The sequence below is a fragment of the Acipenser ruthenus genome, chromosome 20 (genome assembly GCF_902713425.1).
Source record: "Acipenser ruthenus chromosome 20, fAciRut3.2 maternal haplotype, whole genome shotgun sequence".
Taxonomy (NCBI): domain Eukaryota; kingdom Metazoa; phylum Chordata; class Actinopteri; order Acipenseriformes; family Acipenseridae; genus Acipenser; species Acipenser ruthenus.
The window spans coordinates 12889827-12909643 of NC_081208.1; the positions used below are offsets into that span (position 1 = coordinate 12889827).

General features: G+C 46.3%; 1 protein-coding gene across 1 annotated transcript in view; it reads right to left on the reverse strand.

Annotated features, from left to right (window-relative positions):
* p3h3 (prolyl 3-hydroxylase 3) overlaps positions 1-17134 on the reverse strand; it is a 37155-nt gene extending 20021 nt beyond the window's left edge. Inside the window, exons 1-6 of the mRNA XM_034043248.3 lie at positions 16522-17134; positions 14916-15068; positions 2700-2892; positions 2031-2162; positions 1099-1238; positions 286-375 (exon numbers count right to left, since the gene is read on the reverse strand). Coding sequence (XP_033899139.3) covers positions 286-375; positions 1099-1238; positions 2031-2162; positions 2700-2892; positions 14916-15068; positions 16522-17049 — 1236 coding nt within the window. The 5' untranslated portion in view covers positions 17050-17134. The remainder of the gene's footprint in view (positions 1-285; positions 376-1098; positions 1239-2030; positions 2163-2699; positions 2893-14915; positions 15069-16521) is intronic.
* Between the last annotated feature and the right edge of the window lie 2683 nt (positions 17135-19817).

Sequence of the window (19817 nt, forward strand, 5' to 3'; positions counted from 1 at the left end):
CCCCCACCCTGCCCGTCACTCTTGTCCCTCACTCTTGTCCCCCACCCTGCCCCTCACTCTTGTCCCCCACTCTTGTCCCCCACCCTGCCCCTCACTCTTGTCCCCCACCCTGCCCCTCACTCTTGTCCCTCACTCTTGTCCCCCACCCTGCCCCTCACTCTTGTCCCTCACTCTTGTCCCCCACCCTGCCCCTCACTCTTGTCCCCCACCCTGCCCCTCACTCTTGTCCCTCACTCTTGTCCCCCACCCTGCCCCTCACCCTGTCTCACTGGTCCGCACACTTACTGGATCGTTGAATGTAATTCCAAGGTTTTTGACTCCAAAGTAAAGTAATTTTTTTTCTCCGAGGGACTGGTTCACAAAAGCTGAGATTTCCTGGACAAAAAAATAGAAATGCTGTATTATACGCAGACACCAGCAATCTCCACACTTTTCTATATTATACATAGGGCTTCTGTTTTTCGGTTGTTATTCATTTCACAATATGTATAGTAACTCGACAGGACTTACCGCCCGTCTTCCACAAAGGAATCCCCATGTTCGCAGCACATTCATCCGATTGTAAATCCTCGCTATTGAACTGTAATATAACTTTACATGTCGCGAACAAGAACAATCGTCCGTATCTTGTAATCTCGTTTTAAATCTCGCAAGCGTGTACAGTCCTCCCTGTGTGCCACGCAGTGCTTTTCAGAAAGAATCAATGCCAGAACTAGGAAGGAGGGACATTGCATAACTGCAGTGGGAAACGTTTCTATTTTCCACTGGGAAAGTTATTCTCTTTTTGTAGGTATATATTATTTTTTTTCCACGGGGAAAGAGGTCGACGTGAATTGAGGAACCATTCCCAGTTCATCCGGTGTTTACTGGATATACACCAATTTCAGTTTTTTGTATTGGGGGTGTTTTATCGGTTAATATTAGTTAACAATGAAAACCAGAAGCCCAAATTATACAGCATGGACACCAGCAATGATTCAGACAGCTCCCCTGAGTTTCAATCTGCATAGTTTAATATATTATACAGCATGGACACCAGCAATGATTCAGACAGCTCCCCTGAGTTTCAATCTGCATAGTTTAATATATTCCTCTCACCTCTCTTGCAGTGACAGCCTGTCCCGCAGCACCCCCCGCAGTCTGGAGGTAGTACTGCAGGTTCTCCAGCATGGGCTCATCCGCAGGGTAGAAGAGCAGGAAGGTTCTCACACTCTCGAGAGCCTTGTCAATCCTGCCAGCTGGGGAGGGGGGTAAATTATTTAAGTTCTTTTAGTATTTTCTAATTTAGTATTATAGTTATAGATGACACACCACACAATCACTCACACACACTCACTCACCCTCACACAATCACTCACCCCCTCACACACTCACCCTCAACCTCACTCACCCTCACCCTCACTCATACTCACTCTCACCCTCACTCACCCCCTCACACTCACCCTCACTCACACACTCACCCTCACCCTCACACTCACACCCTCACATACACTCACACAATCACTCACTCCCTCACACACCCTCACTCACCATCACACCCTCACTCACCCTCACCCTCACACACTCACCCTCACCCACTCACCCTCACTCATACTCACTCTCACCCTCACTCACCCCCTCACACTAACTCACCCTCACCCTCACTCACCATCACTCACACACTCACCCTCACACACACTCACCCTCACATACACTCACTCACCCTCACACAATCACTCACCCCCTCACACTCACTCACCCTCACACCCTCACCCTCACTCATACTCACTCTCACTCTCACCCTCACTCACCCCCTCACACTCACTCACCCTCACCCTCACTCACCATCACACACACACTCACCCTCACACACACTCACACTCACACAATCACTCACCCCCTCACACACCCTCACACTCACTCACCCTCACACCCTCACTCTCACCCTCACCCATACTCACTCTCACCCTCACTCACCCCCTCACACTCACTCACCCTCACCCTCACTCACCCTCACATACACTCACACTCACCCTCACACAATCACTCACCCTTGTAATAGGTGAAGTGTAGGTGCTCAAATATGGAGGGCAGGAAATCCTCGACTGCGGAAATACGTCCGGGGCGAGTCGCCACCTGAGAGACACAGGACTGACGGCAGGAGAGCACCTGCAAAAAATGGTCTGGAGAAGAGAGAGAGGAGCGAGACACACTGTGAAAAATAGAAAAACATAAGGGACATTTTCTTCCCCAATTTCGGCGATTTAGTCCCAGAATTCCACAAAATGCACGATACCCCGAAGCTGTCAATCCTGCTGGGGGAAGACAAACACACAGCCTGTGGCAAGGTGCCCGTCCCTTTTATTATTTATTATTATGATGTTTGTGTTCAGACGGACAAAAGCCATCCAACAGTATTATTTATTATTTGAGACTGGAGAAAAGCTGGTCTCGTACAATGAGGTTGGCATGGATGGGGCTGAGCTCGTGATAATGTGGCTGGAGTCTTAATAAGGTAATTATGTAATGGGTAATTAAAGCTCCAGCCACAGTATAAAAGTCCCAATCCGGGCTCAGAGCAGGGGAGAGTTGTGAGGAGAGTTAACGAGTTTAAATAAGGTAGATGAAGAAGGCCATGAAACTGCACCCAGTGTATGCCATCTTGGCTCCATGTTCCCATCCTCCAGGACAGAGACACAATGGCGTCAGTTTCCTGGTACCTGCAGTGCTCTGGTAGAGGTCTCTCTTGTCGGTCAGGTGACTCTCCTCTCCATGGTAACGGTATGGCCCCTCACACAGCGCTCTGCACTCGTTTATTGCAGTCAGTGTCTCTCTCACACACTCCTCCCAGTGCTCTGCCGCAGCCAGGAAATCACCCTGTCCTTCTGACAACAAAGCAGCATCAAACTGGAACTGGAGAGAGGGGGGGGGGGGGGAGAGGGTGGGGAGAGAGAGAGAGGGGAGAGAAAGAGAGAGGAGGAGAGGGAAGAGAGAGGGGGAGAGAGAGAGGGGAGAGAGAGGGGGGAGTGGGGGAGAGGGTGGGGAGAGAGAGAGAGGGGAGAGAAAGAGAGAGGAGGAGAGGGGAGAGAGGGGGAGAGTGAGGGGGGAGAGAGAGAGAGAAAGGGGGAGAGAGGGGAGAGGAACAGAGAGAGAGGGGAGACAGGGGGGGAGAGAAGAGAACCTTTTAAGATCATTTAATAATCATTCCAATTAAAATCCATTACAATACTATATAGTAAAAATACAATAAAAGTGAAAGACTTTTGCTGCCTCCGGGGATCAGCCGAAGCCTCTGCAGCGCAGCAGCATTAAAATCTCAACACAACATCATGTTTTCTTTAAAAACAGATTTTAACAAATACAAAAGGATCATAAATATCAATATCATTAGCCTGTCCCAAGAGGAAATTAATGAGCACATGGACGTTCCTGTGCTTCTGCCTGTAGGGGACCCCAAAGATTAACAGCTTTTCTGTAAAAACCACCCCCAGGACCTACAGAAGGGTTCTGATCTCTCACAGTCACTGTACGTGTGAAAAACAGTCTCCTCCTGTGAACAGAAACGGCAGGTTGAGCTGAGATTAGGAGCAGTTCTGTGGAGGAGCCTGCCTGTGGCCAGGATGCCATGCAAGAGTCTCCACTGCAGGTCTCCCGCTCTCTTGTTCAGTGGGGGTTTGTACAGCACCCCTCCATTCTGGGGTCCCCTCCTCTCCTAATGACAGCTGAGCCCTCCATCTGGAGTCTACCATCCCCTTCAGCTGCCTGCAATACGCTGCTTTTATACAGAGATTGTATAACTCTTTACCATTGAGATTTTTAAAATCTAAAGTTTTTAACTTTGTTTTAAAATCTTTCCTTTCTCCTCCCCTTGTTCTTCCTCCCTCTCAGCCGGCGACACCAGCAGTTCTGGAAACAGTGTCTTGTCTCTGTCCTCCTCCCTGTGTTATCCCCTCTCAGGGTTTCCTTGAACCCAGGGGACAGACAGTGAATTATCAGGGTGAATTATAGTTACCATGCAGTCTCTCAGTCTGTTCGCTAAACGTTTAGAAATTATTTCAAAATCTGCAAATAAAAGTGAGACTGGTCTCCAGTTCCTTAGTAAACACAAGTCCCCCTTCTTCGGCAGTAGAGTAATGACGGCCCTACGGCAGTATAGCAGCAGTTCTTTCCAAAAGCTTTTTAAAAAATCCACAGGTAACCCATCAATCCCTGGAGTCTTTCCGCTGGCCAGCTGCATGATGGCTCCTGTAAAGGCTCCTTCCAGACCTTTCTGCTCCTCCTCACTCAACCTGGGCAGTCCCTGCAGTAGCATGTCTGTATCAGCTGAGCTGCACTGTTCTGTACTATAAAGCTGGTTAGAAAAGTCCACCCCCACCTCACTAATCTTCTCCTGACTGAGAAATTCTCTGCCGCAGGGCAGCAGGACACAGTGCAAACGCTTGCCATTTGATTTTTTCCTCTCCAAACTGAACAAGAATTTACTAGAGGAGTCCATGTCTCTCAGCTCCATGAACCTGGAGTGCACTTGAGCCCCCCGCACCCTCTCTTCCAGCAGGCTGCTCAGGGTGTGTCTCTGCTGCCTCAGGGCCTCTTGTGCTGTTTCGCTCGGGTCTCTGTCTGCTCGGCTCTCCATCTCCAAAATCTCTCTCTTCAACTCTCTCATGGCTGCATTTAGTGACCTGGTTGCATCAAGAGTATATTGTTGACACAAAAGTCTAATCTAAGTTATTGTATTTCTTGCTCTTATTGTATTACTTGTATTGTAACACTTGAAATGTATTTGCTTACGATTGTAAGTCACCCTGGATAAGGGTGTCTGCTAAGAAATAAATAATAATAATAATAATAATAATAATAATAATAATAATAATAATAATAATAATAATAATAATAATAATCTGCACCTTACCTAAATCCCACTATTGCCGCAGACAACTGAATTGATTCTTTTGTTTTCTCCAATTAAGCCACATGTCCCTTAAATGCTGCTTAAAAATATTATCTTGCAGTAGTTTGTTATTAAAATGCCAATGAGAAGAAACATGGGAGTGATGTAATTACAATGGTGACTGAAAGACAGTGATGGTCAGAAAGACTGCTAGGTATTAGTTTTGCTGTAATGAATGTATTAAGAGAAAGCTGAGGAGTGTAGTCTGTCTAATCTGGCTCTAACGGTGCCCTTTAAAAGATTATGTGACCAGCTATACTGTCTTGTATTAAGGTGCAGATTCCTCCAGATGTCAACCAGGCCTCTAGACTGTAAAACTGCAGCCAGCTCTCTTGAGGAAAGGGAATGAGGTTCAGAACTATTCCTATCTTTGGTAAAATCAATTGTGCAATTAAAATCCCAAACCACAACTAAAATATCTTCTGTATTCATAGTTAAAAGGGTCTGCTTCAATTTCTTAAAAAATAAAACCCTATTGCTCCCTATATCTGGGGTATAAATATTAATAAAAACAAACTAAATCTTTAATTTTGGCTTTAACTTTTAAAAACTCACTTTTTCTACCTCCTCTAGTGCTAAAATGTTTGCCCCCAGGCTTTGTTCACAAAGCCCAGCCGCCCCTGCAGTGTTATTGGAGCCGTGGCTGAGCACACACTGTCCTCTCCACTGCACTCGCCACGCAGCCTCGCTCTCTCTCTGTCAGAGTGCGTCAGCTGAAGAAACGCAACCCCCACACGCTTCTGCTAACAAAACAAAAACTTGAGTTCTTTTAAAGTTTTGCCTGCAACCATTAACATTAAAAGAAATAACATTTGATCTTCCTGCAGCCATTAAAAAAGTTAAAACCAACCAATAAATACAGATAGTAAAATAAATATGAAAGTTAGTCATTTGAATTATTTTCTTTATGTTTTTTTCTCAGTATATCTCGGACTTCACATACTATTTTTTAAGTCTGTATCTTCTGGGCATATCTAACTAACTGTTTTTCTAAAAGCAATCTCTAGAGTTAATAAATAATCTGAGGTCAGGAAAAAAAGTGCGATATCAACACCTCGGTTACCTTTTGTCTGATCTAAAAAATGATGAATCATTTCAACAGAATAACATTTACTACATCTGGGGGTTTGGCTTTCAGGGATGTCGGAGAACAACGAGGAGTCCGAGATTTCTCCTGCATCCATTTCCTCACAGTTATAACCATCACTTTCATAGTCTTCTGTTTCTGTTTTCTGCTTGTCTTCACCTACATCCTCAGACTCTGCTGTCTGTTGCAGCTGGGAGTCTGTCTGTGTGTAATCCACTCAGAGCTGAGCTGAGACTCAGCACTGCGCTCTGCCCCCAAGGGTTAGTTTGTACAGGTTCCCCCTGCTCTCCAGTCACATCACAGACCCTCCCTGAAACACAGTGGAGTCACATCACAGACCCTCCCTGAAACACAGTGGAGTCACATCACAGACCCTCCCTGGAACACAGTGGAGTCACATCACAGACCCTCCCTGAAACACAGTGGAGTCACATCACAGACCCTCCCTGAAACACAGTGGTCACATCACAGACCCTCCCTGAAACACAGTGGTCACATCACAGACCCTCCCAATCAAATGAGGGGAGACGCATATATGGCTGAAAATAAAACAGAGATATCACCTGTCCCATACAGACATCTACCTGTGTGCAGCCTACATCCCCCTAGGGGAATGTGCTGCTGTGTGGGGATTTTAATGCCAGGACAGGCATACAGCCTGACTCTTATCAAAACACAGGGAAACAGCCATATATTTGGACAGGCCCTGCTGTACTACACACCCACCACAAAACACAGAAACAATTCAGACAGTGTGGTGAACAAAAATGGGGGAGGATTAGTGCGTGTCTGTCAAGGCCTGGGTCTGTACATCGTTAATGGCAGGATCAGAGGGGACTCTTTGGGAAGGTTTACTTATAGCTCAGCTCTTGGTAACAGTGCGGTAGACTGTGCCATTACTGACCTGGACTCCCACTCTATTAATGCATTCACTGTCAGACCACAACCAAATCACTGTGTTTATAGAAGAACACAGCAGCCCCACAGCACACAGACACATCCCTGTAACACACAGACACAGCCCCACAGCACACAGACACAGCCCTGTAACACACAGACACAGCCCCACAGCACACAGACACAGCACTGTAACACATACACAGCCCCACAGCACAGACACAGCCCCACAGCGCACAGACACAGCCCCACAGCACACAGACACAGCCCCACAGCACAGACACAGCCCTGTAACACACAGACACAGCCCCACAGCACACAGACACAGCCCCACAGCACACAGCCTCACAGCACACAGACACAGCATCACAGCGCACAGACACAGCCTCACAGCACACAGACACAGCCTCACAGCAGACAGACGCAGCCCCACAGCGCACAGACACAGCCCCACAGCACACAGACACAGCCTCACAGCACACAGACGCAGCCCCACAGCACACAGACACAGCCTCACAGCACACAGACACAGCTTCACAGTGCAGACACAGCCCCACAGCGCACAGACACAGCCGCACAGCACACAGACACAGCCTCACAGCACACAGACGCAGCCCCACAGTACACAGACACAGCCTCACAGCACACAGACACAGCTTCACAGTGCACAGACACAGCCCCACAGCACACAGACACAGCTTCACAGTGCACAGACACAGCCCCACAGCACACAGACACAGCCCCACAGCACACAGACACAGCCCCACAGCACACAGACACAGCCCCACAGCACACAGACACAGCCTCACAGCACACAGACACAGCCTCATAGCACACAGACACAGCCCTGTAAGCTGCACAAGCTTCATCACTCCTACAGATTGGTTCCAAACACCACACAGGAATACAAGAACACCACTGACACTGAGGAAATAAAACATTGAATAAACACTCTCCAAAACAAACAATTTCAACCTGATGGGAAACGAGTCAATCTGGCAGTAAAGGACCTAAATCAAATATTTGAAAAAATAGCTACAAAAACAAATATAAAAATAGTCAACTTGATAAACAACCAAAACCAAAAACCCAGAGAAAACTGGTTTGATGACGAATGTAAAAAAAAAACTTAAGACAGTTATGAAACCAGAAACATTATCAACACAGACTTACACCTCAGGTACTGTGAAACATTAAAATACTACAAACACACCCAAAAAATGAAAAAACAACACCACAGAAATCGAGGAATCTATCAACCCAAACCACTGGGAAACATGGAATAATATAAATTCAACCAGAGAAAGATCAAACAACAGAACAGAATTGTATTCAAGAAAAACTAAAGAGATTAGAATCATGTATTAAAGACAACCAGACTCCCTTAGACACCCCAATCAATCCGCAGGAGCTAAATGAGAGAACTAGACACCCCAATCAATCCGCAGGAGCTAAACGAGAGAACCCCTACACACCCCAATCAATCCGCAGGAGCTAAACGAGAGAACCCCTACACACCCCAATCAATCCGCAGGAGCTAAACGAGAGAACCCCTACACACCCCAATCAATCCGCAGGAGCTAAACGAGAGAACCCCCAGACACCCCAATCAATTCGCAGGAGCTAAAGGAGAAACAGCAGGCGCTCAAGCCCAGGAGAGCCTGTGGACCCGACAGCATCGGCACTGAGATGCTGAAACACAGCAGGCCCAAGCTGCAGGAGGCCCTGCTCAGACTGCTCAACCTCACCCTGAGCACTGGCTGCTTCCCTGACATCTGGAACAAAGGGCTAATAAACATTATCTATAAAAGTGGAGACAAATTACACCCCAATAACTACCGAGGCATCTGTGTGAGCATTAACCTGGGGAAGCTGTTCTGCAGTATCATTAACGCCCGGATACTGGCCTTCCTTACTGAACACAGTGTCCTGAGTAAGAGTCAGATTGGCTTCCTACCAAACCACCGCACCTCTGACCATATTTACACCCTACACACCCTAATATACAAACACGCAAATCAAACTAATAAAGGAAAAATATTCGCCTGATTTATTGATTTTAAAAAAGCACTTGATTTAATTTGGCACGAAGGACTATTTTATAAACTTCTCCAAAGTGGTGAAGGGGGTAAAGTATATGACATAATAAAGCCAATGTATTCAGAAAATAAATACAGCGTGAAAATTGGTAACAAAAGAACAGAATTCTTCACACTGTGGCGTGGAGTGAGACAGGGCTGCAGTCTGAGTCCAACACTGTTCAACACCTATATCAACAAGCTGGCTACAGTGCTGGATCAGTCTGCAGTCCCTGGCCTCACTCTAGATGACAGAAGTTAAATTCCTGCTCTAGGCAGATGACCTGGTCCTGCTGTCACCCACAGAGCAGGGGCTGCAGCACTGCCAGGCACTGCTAGAGCAGTACTGTCAGACCTGGGCACTGACAGTAAACCTGGACAAAAAAAGCCACTGCACTCTGGGAACCACCACCCAGGAACACACCACTAGCTACGTTTACCCGGGTCTGACCATCAGCGCGTCAAGAAGCTTCAATATGGCTAGAAATGCATTGAGGGAAAAAGCACACAGAGCCTACTATGCCATAAAGAAAACACTTTACAAATATAACCACCCAATAAAGATCTGGCTAAAAATCTGTGATAGTGTTATCCAACCAATCCTTCCTTATGGCAGCAAAATATGGGGCCCACTTCGAAAATGTAATTACAAAACATGGGAAAAAAAGTCAAATTGAAACTTTCCATTTAAAATTTTGTAAAAAAATGTTGCATATACATAGAAACTCCACACTCCTACCAGCACAAAGCATCCCAGAGACCCCAGCTCTGCTCAGAGAGACACTCCTACCAGCACAAATCACCCCAGAGACCCCAGCTCTGCTCAGAGAGAGACACTCCTACCAGCACAAAGCATCCCAGAGACCCCAGCTCTGCTCAGAGAGACCCTCCTACCAGCACAAATCACCCCAGAGACCCCAGCTCTGCTCAGAGAGAGACACTCCTACCAGCACAAAGCATCCCAGAGACCCCAGCTCTGCTCAGAGAGACCCTCCTACCAGCACAAAGCATCCCAGAGACCCCAGCTCTGCTCAGAGAGACCCTCCTACCAGCACAAAGCATCCCAGAGACCCCAGCTCTGCTCAGAGAGACCCTCCTACCAGCACAAAGCATCCCAGAGACCCCAGCTCTGCTCAGAGAGACCCTCCTACCAGCACAAAGCATCCCAGAGACCCCAGCTCTGCTCAGAGACCCTCCTACCAGCACAAATCATCCCAGAGACCCCAGCTCTGCTCAGAGAGACCCTCCTACCAGCACAAATCATCCCAGAGACCCCAGCTCTGCTCAGAGAGACACTCCTACCAGCACAAATCACCCCAGAGACCCCAGCTCTGCTCAGAGAGAGACACTCCTACCAGCACAAAGCATCCCAGAGACCCCAGCTCTGCTCAGAGACCCTCCTACCAGCACAAATCATCCCAGAGACCCCAGCTCTGCTCAGAGAGACCCTCCTACCAGCACAAATCATCCCAGAGACCCCAGCTCTGCTCAGAGAGACACTCCTACCAGCACAAATCACCCCAGAGACCCCAGCTCTGCTCAGAGAGAGACACTCCTACCAGCACAAAGCATCCCAGAGACCCCAGCTCTGCTCAGAGACCCTCCTACCAGCACAAAGCATCCCAGAGACCCCAGCTCTGCTCAGAGAGACCCTCCTACCAGCACAAAGCATCCCAGAGACCCCAGCTCTGCTCAGAGAGACCCTCCTACCAGCACAAAGCATCCCAGAGACCCCAGCTCTGCTCAGAGAGACCCTCCTACCAGCACAAAGCATCCCAGAGACCCCAGCTCTGCTCAGAGAGACACTCCTACCAGCACAAATCATCCCAGAGACCCCAGCTCTGCTCAGAGAGACCCTCCTACCAGCACAAAGCATCCCAGAGACCCCAGCTCTGCTCAGAGACACTCCTACCAGCACAAATCACCCCAGAGACCCCAGCTCTGCTCAGAGAGACACTCCTACCAGCACAAATCATCCCAGAGACCCCAGCTCTGCTCAGAGAGAGACACTCCTACCAGCACAAATCATCTCAGAGACCCCAGCTCTGCTCAGAGAGAGACACTCCTACCAGTACAAAGCATCCCAGAGACCCCAGCTCTGCTCAGAGAGAGACACTCCTACCAGTACAAAGCATCCCAGAGACCCCAGCTCTGCTCAGAGAGAGACACTCCTACCAGTACAAAGCATCCCAGAGACCCCAGCTCTGCTCAGAGAGGGACCCCCTGAGACAAGCAAAGAAACACGAGCCTGGAAACCGTGCCAATGACAAAATTACAGCAATAACATTGAAACAAATTGATCTCAATAATACAATGACATACATTGAGCATTGGCATAATGAAACAAAATTAATTAACAAATTGGAATGCTATCTGATGTAACTTAAAAAAAAAGGATGGTGAGTAAGTAGATTCAAGAAAATGCAGTCCTTTTCTTCAATCAGTTGTTAGGTTTATTGAAGTATGCAGGGAGTCTGGTCCCAGGTACAGGACAAACAGAATACTCGTTCTTACAATTTTTGCATGACATTAAATACCCTTCTGTATAGATGGTCCACCTCCTCTTTCTCTGACACTTAACCAATAGAAAAGGTACAACACATTATTTTGTTACCATATATTTAATTTAGTGTGTGTGTGTGTGTGTGTCTGTGTGTGTAGTCTAGTGTGACGACCTCTGAACTCTGCATTCTTCAGACCCCTGGTGCCAAAAAGGTCCATACATCTGGCTTTTGTTATCTTCTTGAGACCCTTTGATTCCAGTGGCATTATCTCTTTGGATCTCTCTGAAGTCTTAGAGCCTGGCCCCTTCTGGTCCACAGCATTGTTATCTTGTTAGCTTGCAGTCAATGTTGGGCAAGAAGCTTGTAGACACAAGGTCTCTTCTCAATTGTTAGCAGTACATGCAATTTGAACCAAACAGTCTGCTATTTGCAATATTAGTCTCTTTTCAGAAAAGAACACCAGTATAGCTCTGCCAGTCCACATGCATAGCAAACTGCTAATCAATTCTTGATCCATGTTTTCCAACACTATCGGGCCCTGGACAGGGATTTTACCCAGGCACAATATCTAATAGATCCCAAACAAAGACAAACCCTAACGAAGTACAGACTCAGTGACCACAGCCTGGCCATCCAAACAGGCCACCATAAAAAGAGTTGGCTGGCCAGACGGAGCAGGCTGTGCAGTCACTGTGAGCGGGGAGAAGTCGAAACAGAGGCGCGCTTCTTGCTGTCCTGCTCCAAATACTGCCAAATAAGGGACACATACCTCCCTAAATTCCTGAGTCAGTTAACCCAGTTTCCACACCTGCCTGCGGATCCTGCTGGGACAGGAGGCTCTCTGTGTTATTAACGTTATATTTTATTTTATTTATTTATTTTATTTTATGTGTGTTGAAATGCTTTGGCAACACTGGATCACTCCTGTCATGCTAATAAAGCCAGTTTGAATTTGAATTTGAATTTGAATTACAAAGAGAAAGATACAGAGAAAGACACACAGAGAGAGATATGGAGAGCTGAGAGACCGAGACAGGAGAGAGGAGACTGAGACCCACTTCATCCCCCACTGTGAGAGATACAGAGAGCTGAGAGAGCAATACTCCCTCAGGCTGGCAGGCACTATAGAGGGTTTTCTGCTCCAGAGCCAAGAGGAGAAACTGCTGGGGAGAGGAGAGAGGGAGCAGTAGTAAGAACATAAGAACATTAGAAAGTTTCCAAACGAGAGGAGGCCATTCAGCCCATCTTTCTCGTTTGGTTGTTAGTAGCTTATTGATCCCAGATTCTCATCAAGCAGCTTCTTGAAGGATCCTAGGGTGTCAGCTTCAACAACATTACTGGGGAGTTGGTTCCAGACCCTCACAATTCTCTGTGTAAAAAAGTGCCTCCTATTTTCTGTTCTGAATGCCCCTTTATCTAATCTCCATTTGTGACCCCTGGTCCTTTTTTCTTTTTCAGGTCAAAGAAGTCCCCTGGGTCGACATTGTCTATACCGGGACTTTGTCAAAAGCTTTCTGGAAATCTAAATAAACCATGTCGTATGCTTTGCAATTATCCATTGTCAATGTTGCATCCTCAAAAACGTCAAGTAGGTTAGTTAGACACGATCTCCCTTTCCTAAAACCATGCTGAATGTCTCCCAGGATATTGTTACCATATAGATAATTTTCCATTTTAGATCTTATTATAGTTTCCATAAGTTTACATATAATAGAAGTCAGGCTTATTGGTCTATAGTTACCTGGTTCTGTTTTGTCTCCCTTTTTGTGGATCAGTATTACGTTTGCTATTTTCCAGTCTGTCGGTACAACCCCTGTGTCAAGAGACTGTTGCATGACCTTCGTTAGTGGTTTGTAAATAACTTCTTTCATTTCTTTGAGTACTATTGGGAGGATCTCATCCGGCCCAGGGGATTTGTTTATTTTAAGGGCTCCTAGTCAGTTTAACACTTCTGCCTCTGTTATGCTAAAGTTATATAAAATTGGATAGGAACAGGTCAATATGTGGGGCATGTTGTCCGTGTCCTCCTTTGTAAAAACCTGTGAAAAGTAATCATTTAATATATTTGCATGTTGTCTGGCTGTTATAATATTGGAAAAGCATTTTGGAATTGGTTTTAGCCCCCTTAGCAATATTGATTTCTATCTCTCTCTTGGCCTTTCTAACTTCCTTTTTGACTTGTGTTTGCAGTTCCAAGTACTCTTTCTGAGTACTTTGTTTTTGGTCCCTTTTAAACGCTCTGTAAAGTGCCTTTTTTTGCTGAATTTTTTTTTAATTGATCTATTAAACCATTTTGGCCATTTTGTTTTAGATGTAGATTTGTCTACTTTTGGGATGTAATTGTTTTGCGCCTCTAGTACTACATTTTTAAAAAACAGCCACCTTTTTCTGTGGATGTTTTCTCTATTTTACTCCTTCTACTTCTGTTAGTCTCTGTTTCATACCTTCATAGTTTGCTTTTCTAAAATTGTAAACCTTAGCTTTAGTCATTACTTTTGGGGTTTTAAAAAATACTTCAAATGAGACTATGTTGTGGTCTGAGTTTGCCAATGGCTCTCTGACCTCTGTTTTAGTTATTCTGTCTTCGTTATCTGAAAAGACTAAATCAAGGCATGCCTCCCCTCTAGTCGGTGCCTTAACAAATTGCGTTAGGAAGCAGTCATTTACCATTTCCACCATTTCAATTTCGTCCATCGTGCTCCCCACCGGGTTCTCCATTTTATATGGGGGAAGTTGAAATCCCCCATTAGTATGGCTTCTCCTTTTCTACACGCATTTCGAATGTCATTGTATAACAGATTATTTTGCTCAGCGTCTGAATTTGGCGGTCTATAGCATGCTCCTATTATTATGCCCTTTGAATTTTTGTCCATTATTCTGACCCATATTGATTCGGTAGTAGTAGAGTGAGGAGAGAGCAGTAGTAGCTGCAGACTTTGTAGCGTCCTGCCACAGGACCAGAGACACACGCAGATGAGCCAGACTCACAGATATCATTGTTTATTTCATGTCTGGCCCTTTGTGTTAATGCAGTATCTTTGGCAATACTTATTGAATTTGTCATGCCAATAAAGTATTCAGAGAGAATTTTTGACTTTTTAAAATCTTTTAATAACCATTGGAAATTAAAATCCATTAGATTTTTTAAAAAAAAATCAATAAAAATGTCAAAACACAACATGGAGATTCTTGCTGGCTCAGGAGATTGGCCGAAACCTCCCCAGCACATCTTATCACTATTATCACTTGTTGCATCAGCATTCAAATGCTAAAAAACAGGTTTTAAAACACCAGCTTTAAACTTAAAACAGGGTTTAAAAACACCAGCTGTAAAACACCAGCTTTAAAGTTAAAATAGGTTTTAAAAAGGACCAAAAAATCTAAACAAAAACTCATATAAGGGGGGGGGGGGGGTCTCTTACCCAGTGTGCTTTGCTCTCCAGGTCAGTGAAGCTCTCCTCTTTCACTCCCTTCATCTTCCTGTAGTTCCGCAAGTTCAGCTTCATCTCCAGGTGATTTGGGTTCGACACAAAGAACGTGTGCGCTGCTGATACTGCCTTCTCAACCTTCTTCAACTGAGAGAGAGGGAGAGGGGGAGAGGTGGGGAGAGAGAGAGAGGGAGAGAGATGGGGAGGGGGTGGGGAGGGAGAGATGGGGAGGGAGAGGTGGGGAGGGGGAGAGAGAGAGGGAGAGATGGGGAGGGGGATGGGGATGGGGAGGGGGAGGGGGAGGGAGAAGGGGAGAGGGGAGAGAGGTGTGGAGGGAGAAGGGGAGAGAGAGGGGAGAGGAGGAGAGAGGAGGGAGAGGTGGGGAGGGGGCAAGGGGAGAGAGGGAGAGGTGGGGAGGGGGAGAGAGGGAGAGGTGGGGAGGGGCAGAGAGGTAGATTATTTCAGTCTGTCACCATACTTGAAGACTGTGTGACTCCTGTAGTTAATAATCACATTAGTTAATACAAATCACACTGAACAGCATGAACACATGGCTTTAAACCAGCCAAGCAGCTTTAAAGCACTTCACACAACGGGACGGACACAGACGGAGTATCAATACAGGATGTATTAATGCACTGCATTCCTAGTCTAGTCGACCCAGTCCCCTCTTGTACTTGGAATACTGAATCTCATTGACTGTGTTTCTGTATCTCGTTCAGAAGCACGTCTGAGTTCACCCTGGTTATTGAAGTGCAGCAGCGATGGGACAGGAGACAGCGAGAGGACTGCTCCAGGATTTCATTAGCCAGCTTCACAGCTTGCATTTCATCTCACTATATCTGTGGGCAGCAGTGTGGAGTAGTGGTTAGGGCTCTGGACTCTTGACCGGAGGGTTGTGGGTTCAATCCCCAGTGGGGGACACTGCTGTTGTACCCTTGAGCAAGGTACCTTACCTAGATTGCTCCAGTAAAAACCCAACTGTATAAATGGGTAATTGTATGTAAAATAATGTGATATCTGTATAATGTGAAATAATGTATAATGTGATATCTTGTAACAATTGTAAGTCGCCCTGGATAAGGGCGTCTGCTAAGAAATAAATAATAATAATAATAATAATAATAATAATAATAATAATAATCTGTGCAGCTGAATGCTGGAGAGCCTGAGAAAGCACACCTGGCACTGATCAAACAGAATCACTATGGAATACACAGTCCCCAGAACCACCTGGGAATGTGCAGCCCTGCTTACTGTTGAGTGCTTTGTTATCATTATTATCATTAGTATTATTAGTGTGATTAATATTGTTATTATTATAGTAGGTTTCAAGACAGTCTCATCCTGTTCAGTTTGACACTACAGTACAATATAATTCCTTCTTGGTGTCTGTGTAGTTTTACTGCATTCCTTCAGAGTTTAGTTTCATTAGAGACAGGCAGACAGAAACACCCTGTTCAGTTTGACACGACCATTCCTTTTTGCTAGTTTAGTTTTCAGTAAGCTGGTGTTAATCAGAACCAGGCCTTGCTGCTTTCAGTTTGTTTATTTTCACCTCCCTATCTCAACACTCTCCGCCCTGTCCCGCTGCACCCACCTTGTAATACGCGACCTGCAGATAGTTATAGGGGTTCCGACTCTCAAAATCCGCCAGCACGTCCTCTGACACTGCGGACCGCGCCGTAGGTTCGAGTTGGTTCCGTTCACAGAACAGGAGACACTCGGCTCGTCTCAGCACAGTCCAAAAAAACTTCAGATCCGATAAACTGTCGCCCCCCGCCGCAGCCTCGGAGCCGAACCCGTCCAGCGCACACCCGGCGAGGCAGCTTCGCTTCACCCGGTCCAGCGCGGCTCGGGTCTGCAGCGAGCGCTCCAAATACTCCACCGCTTTCTCCCACTCCTCCGCGAAGTAGGCGCGGACACCCGCCAGGTACAAGCCGTCGTAGGGAGGCAGTAAACCGGCTTGCCCGTTCGCGGAGTTACCGGTGTTTTGTAAAGAGTCAGGAGAGGAAAAAGAATAATTGAGAGTAAGGGAGGACAGGAGACAGAGGATGAAAATAAAACTAAAGGGAGAGAGAGGGAGGCAACGCGAGAGAGGTGCCACGTTATCAAGAGTCGCCGCCATGGTTCACAACTGCGCTGGGCAAGCAGGAGCAGGAGAGGAGGGAGCGAGAGAGACGGGGAGGGGGAGGAGGAGAGAAGGGGGAGCGAGAGAGATGGGGAGGGGAGGAGGAGGAGGAGAAGGGGGAGCGAGAGAGAGAGAGAGATGGGGAGAGGTGAGGACAGTCTCTTTAATGCGATACAATATTATCCGTTACAAAGTTTTAGACATGCTAGCGATGACGTGCTAAAACGAATGACAAACAAATCAATGCACATTAGAAAACGAGACAAAAAGCAATGAAAGCATCCATCTTAAAAATGATAAACGGATCCTAAAACTTAAAAGCGGATTGACCTGGAATGACAGACCTGGAATCATGGGTGTCAAGTCTCAGGTTTACCCGTGAAACTCAAGGTTTTTCACAATTTTGAGATTCTCACGGCCGTGCAATGGATTCTCACGTTTGTGCGTAAGTTTGTTATTGTTTGTGAGGCTGCGAAACCCTTTATACATGATACAGCGGTAAATCCAATACAACTGTCCAAGCGTATTACATTTTTTTTTTTGGGGGGGGGTCTCACCATGAAGAGGGGTACATTAACATTCTATATTCCTGTAGCTGCTACGCAAACTCCCCCCTTACTCCAAACTGACGGTTTGTCTGCGCGAGCCTTGTGTTTCTGTACACAGCACGTCATCACTCGGACAGTCGAAGGAGAGGCTGTCAGACTGTCACCGTCTCGTTCACGCAGAAATTACCACAGAAATAAAAGAGAAATTGACATCAATGTGAATGTAATTGTTAAAGACTATTTTTTTGTTTTATTTATTTTATTTCGTTTCCACAAAAGGAGCAAAAGCAGACAGTATTTTCTTTTTATGACTAGCAACAGTTGTGTTTCTGATCTGTCACCAGCCCCCCCCAAACAAAATCTAGTGGTCTAGGTTAAGGTTTTTCATCAATCCCAAGGTTTTTCAGCAGGGGTCTCACTGGTATGAACACACCGAAAATACAGAAAACCAGTGAGAGCGCTCACTGAAACACCATACCCGACTGTCACAGCACTGCAGCGTGCACTCCGAGTGAGAGCGCTCACTGAAACACCATACCCGACTGTCACAGCACTGCAGCGTGCACTCCGAGTGAGAGCGCTCACTGAAACACCATACCCGACTCTCACAGCACTGCAGCGTGCACTCCGAGTGAGAGCGCTCACTGAAACACCATACCCGACTCTCACAGCACCGCAGCGTGCACTCCGAGTGAGAGCGCTCACTGAAACACCATACCCGACTCTCACAGCACCGCAGCGTGCACTCCGAGTGAGAGCGCTCACTGAAACACCATACCCGACTCTCACAGCACCGCAGCGTGCACTCCGAGTGAGAGCGCTCACTGAAACACCATACCCGACTGTCACAGCACTGCAGCGTGCACTCCGAGTGAGAGCGCTCACTGAAACACCATACCCGACTCTCACAGCACCGCAGCGTGCACTCCGAGTGAGAGCGCTCACTGAAACACCATACCCGACTCTCACAGCACCGCAGCGTGCACTCTGAGTGAGAGTGCTCACTGAAACACCATACCCGACTGTCACAGCACTGCAGCGTGCACTCTGAGTGAGAGCTACAGTTAGTCAGTACAACATTGGTGCCGAAAGACCCATAAAAGAATGCTCAACTTGTCGTACCTTGACACGAATGGGGTATGCAGCCAACGACCTAACAGAGTTCCACTTCTTTCAGCAAAACAAGAAACTGTGGTTGCAGTGGGCTAAGGAACAAAAACACTGGACACTGGAGGATTTGTAAAACATTGCCTGGTCTGATGAATCCCGGTTCCTTCTGTTTCACGCTGATGGGAGGACTAGGGTATGGAGAAAACCACATGAGTACATGCATCCATCATGTCGTGTGTCAGCATTGCAGGCTGGTGGTGGTGGTCTGATGGTGTGGGGTGTGTTTTCAAGGCACACATTGGGTTCCTTGATAAAAGTGGAGCAACGTTTGAATGCCACAGGATATCTGAACATCATTGCCAATTAGGTGCATCCCTTCATGGCATGCAGTGTATCCATCTGCTAATGGATATTTCAGCAGGATAATGCCCCATGCCACAAAACCGCTACCCAAGATCATGCAACAGTCTCTTGACACAGGGGTTGTACCGACAGACTGGAAAATAGCAAACGTAATACCGATCCACAAAAAGGGAGACAAAACCGAACCAGGTAACAAGCCTGACTTCTATTATATGTAAACTTATGGAAACTATAATAAGATCTAAAATGGAAAATTATCTATATGGTAACAATATCCTGGGAGACAGTCAGCATGGTTTTAGGAAAGGGAGATCGTGTCTAACTAACCTACTTGACTTTTTTGAGGATGCAACATTGAAAATGGATAACTGCAAAGCATACGACATGGTTTATTTAGATTTCCAGAAAGCTTTTGACAAAGTCCCACATAAAAGATTAATTCTCAAACTGAACGCAGTAGGGATTCAAGGAAATGCATGCACGTGGATTAGGGAGTGGTTAACATGTAGAAAACAGAAAGTACTGATTAGAGGAGAAACCTCAAAATGGAGTGAGGTAACCAGTGGTGTACCACAGGGATCAGTATTAGGTCCTCTGCTATTCCTAATCTACATTAATGATTTAGATTCTGGTATAGTAAGCAAACTTGTTAAATTTGCAGATGACACAAAAATAGGAGGAGTGGCAAACACTGTTGAAGCAGCAAAGGTCATTCAAAATGATCTAGACAGCATTCAGAACTGG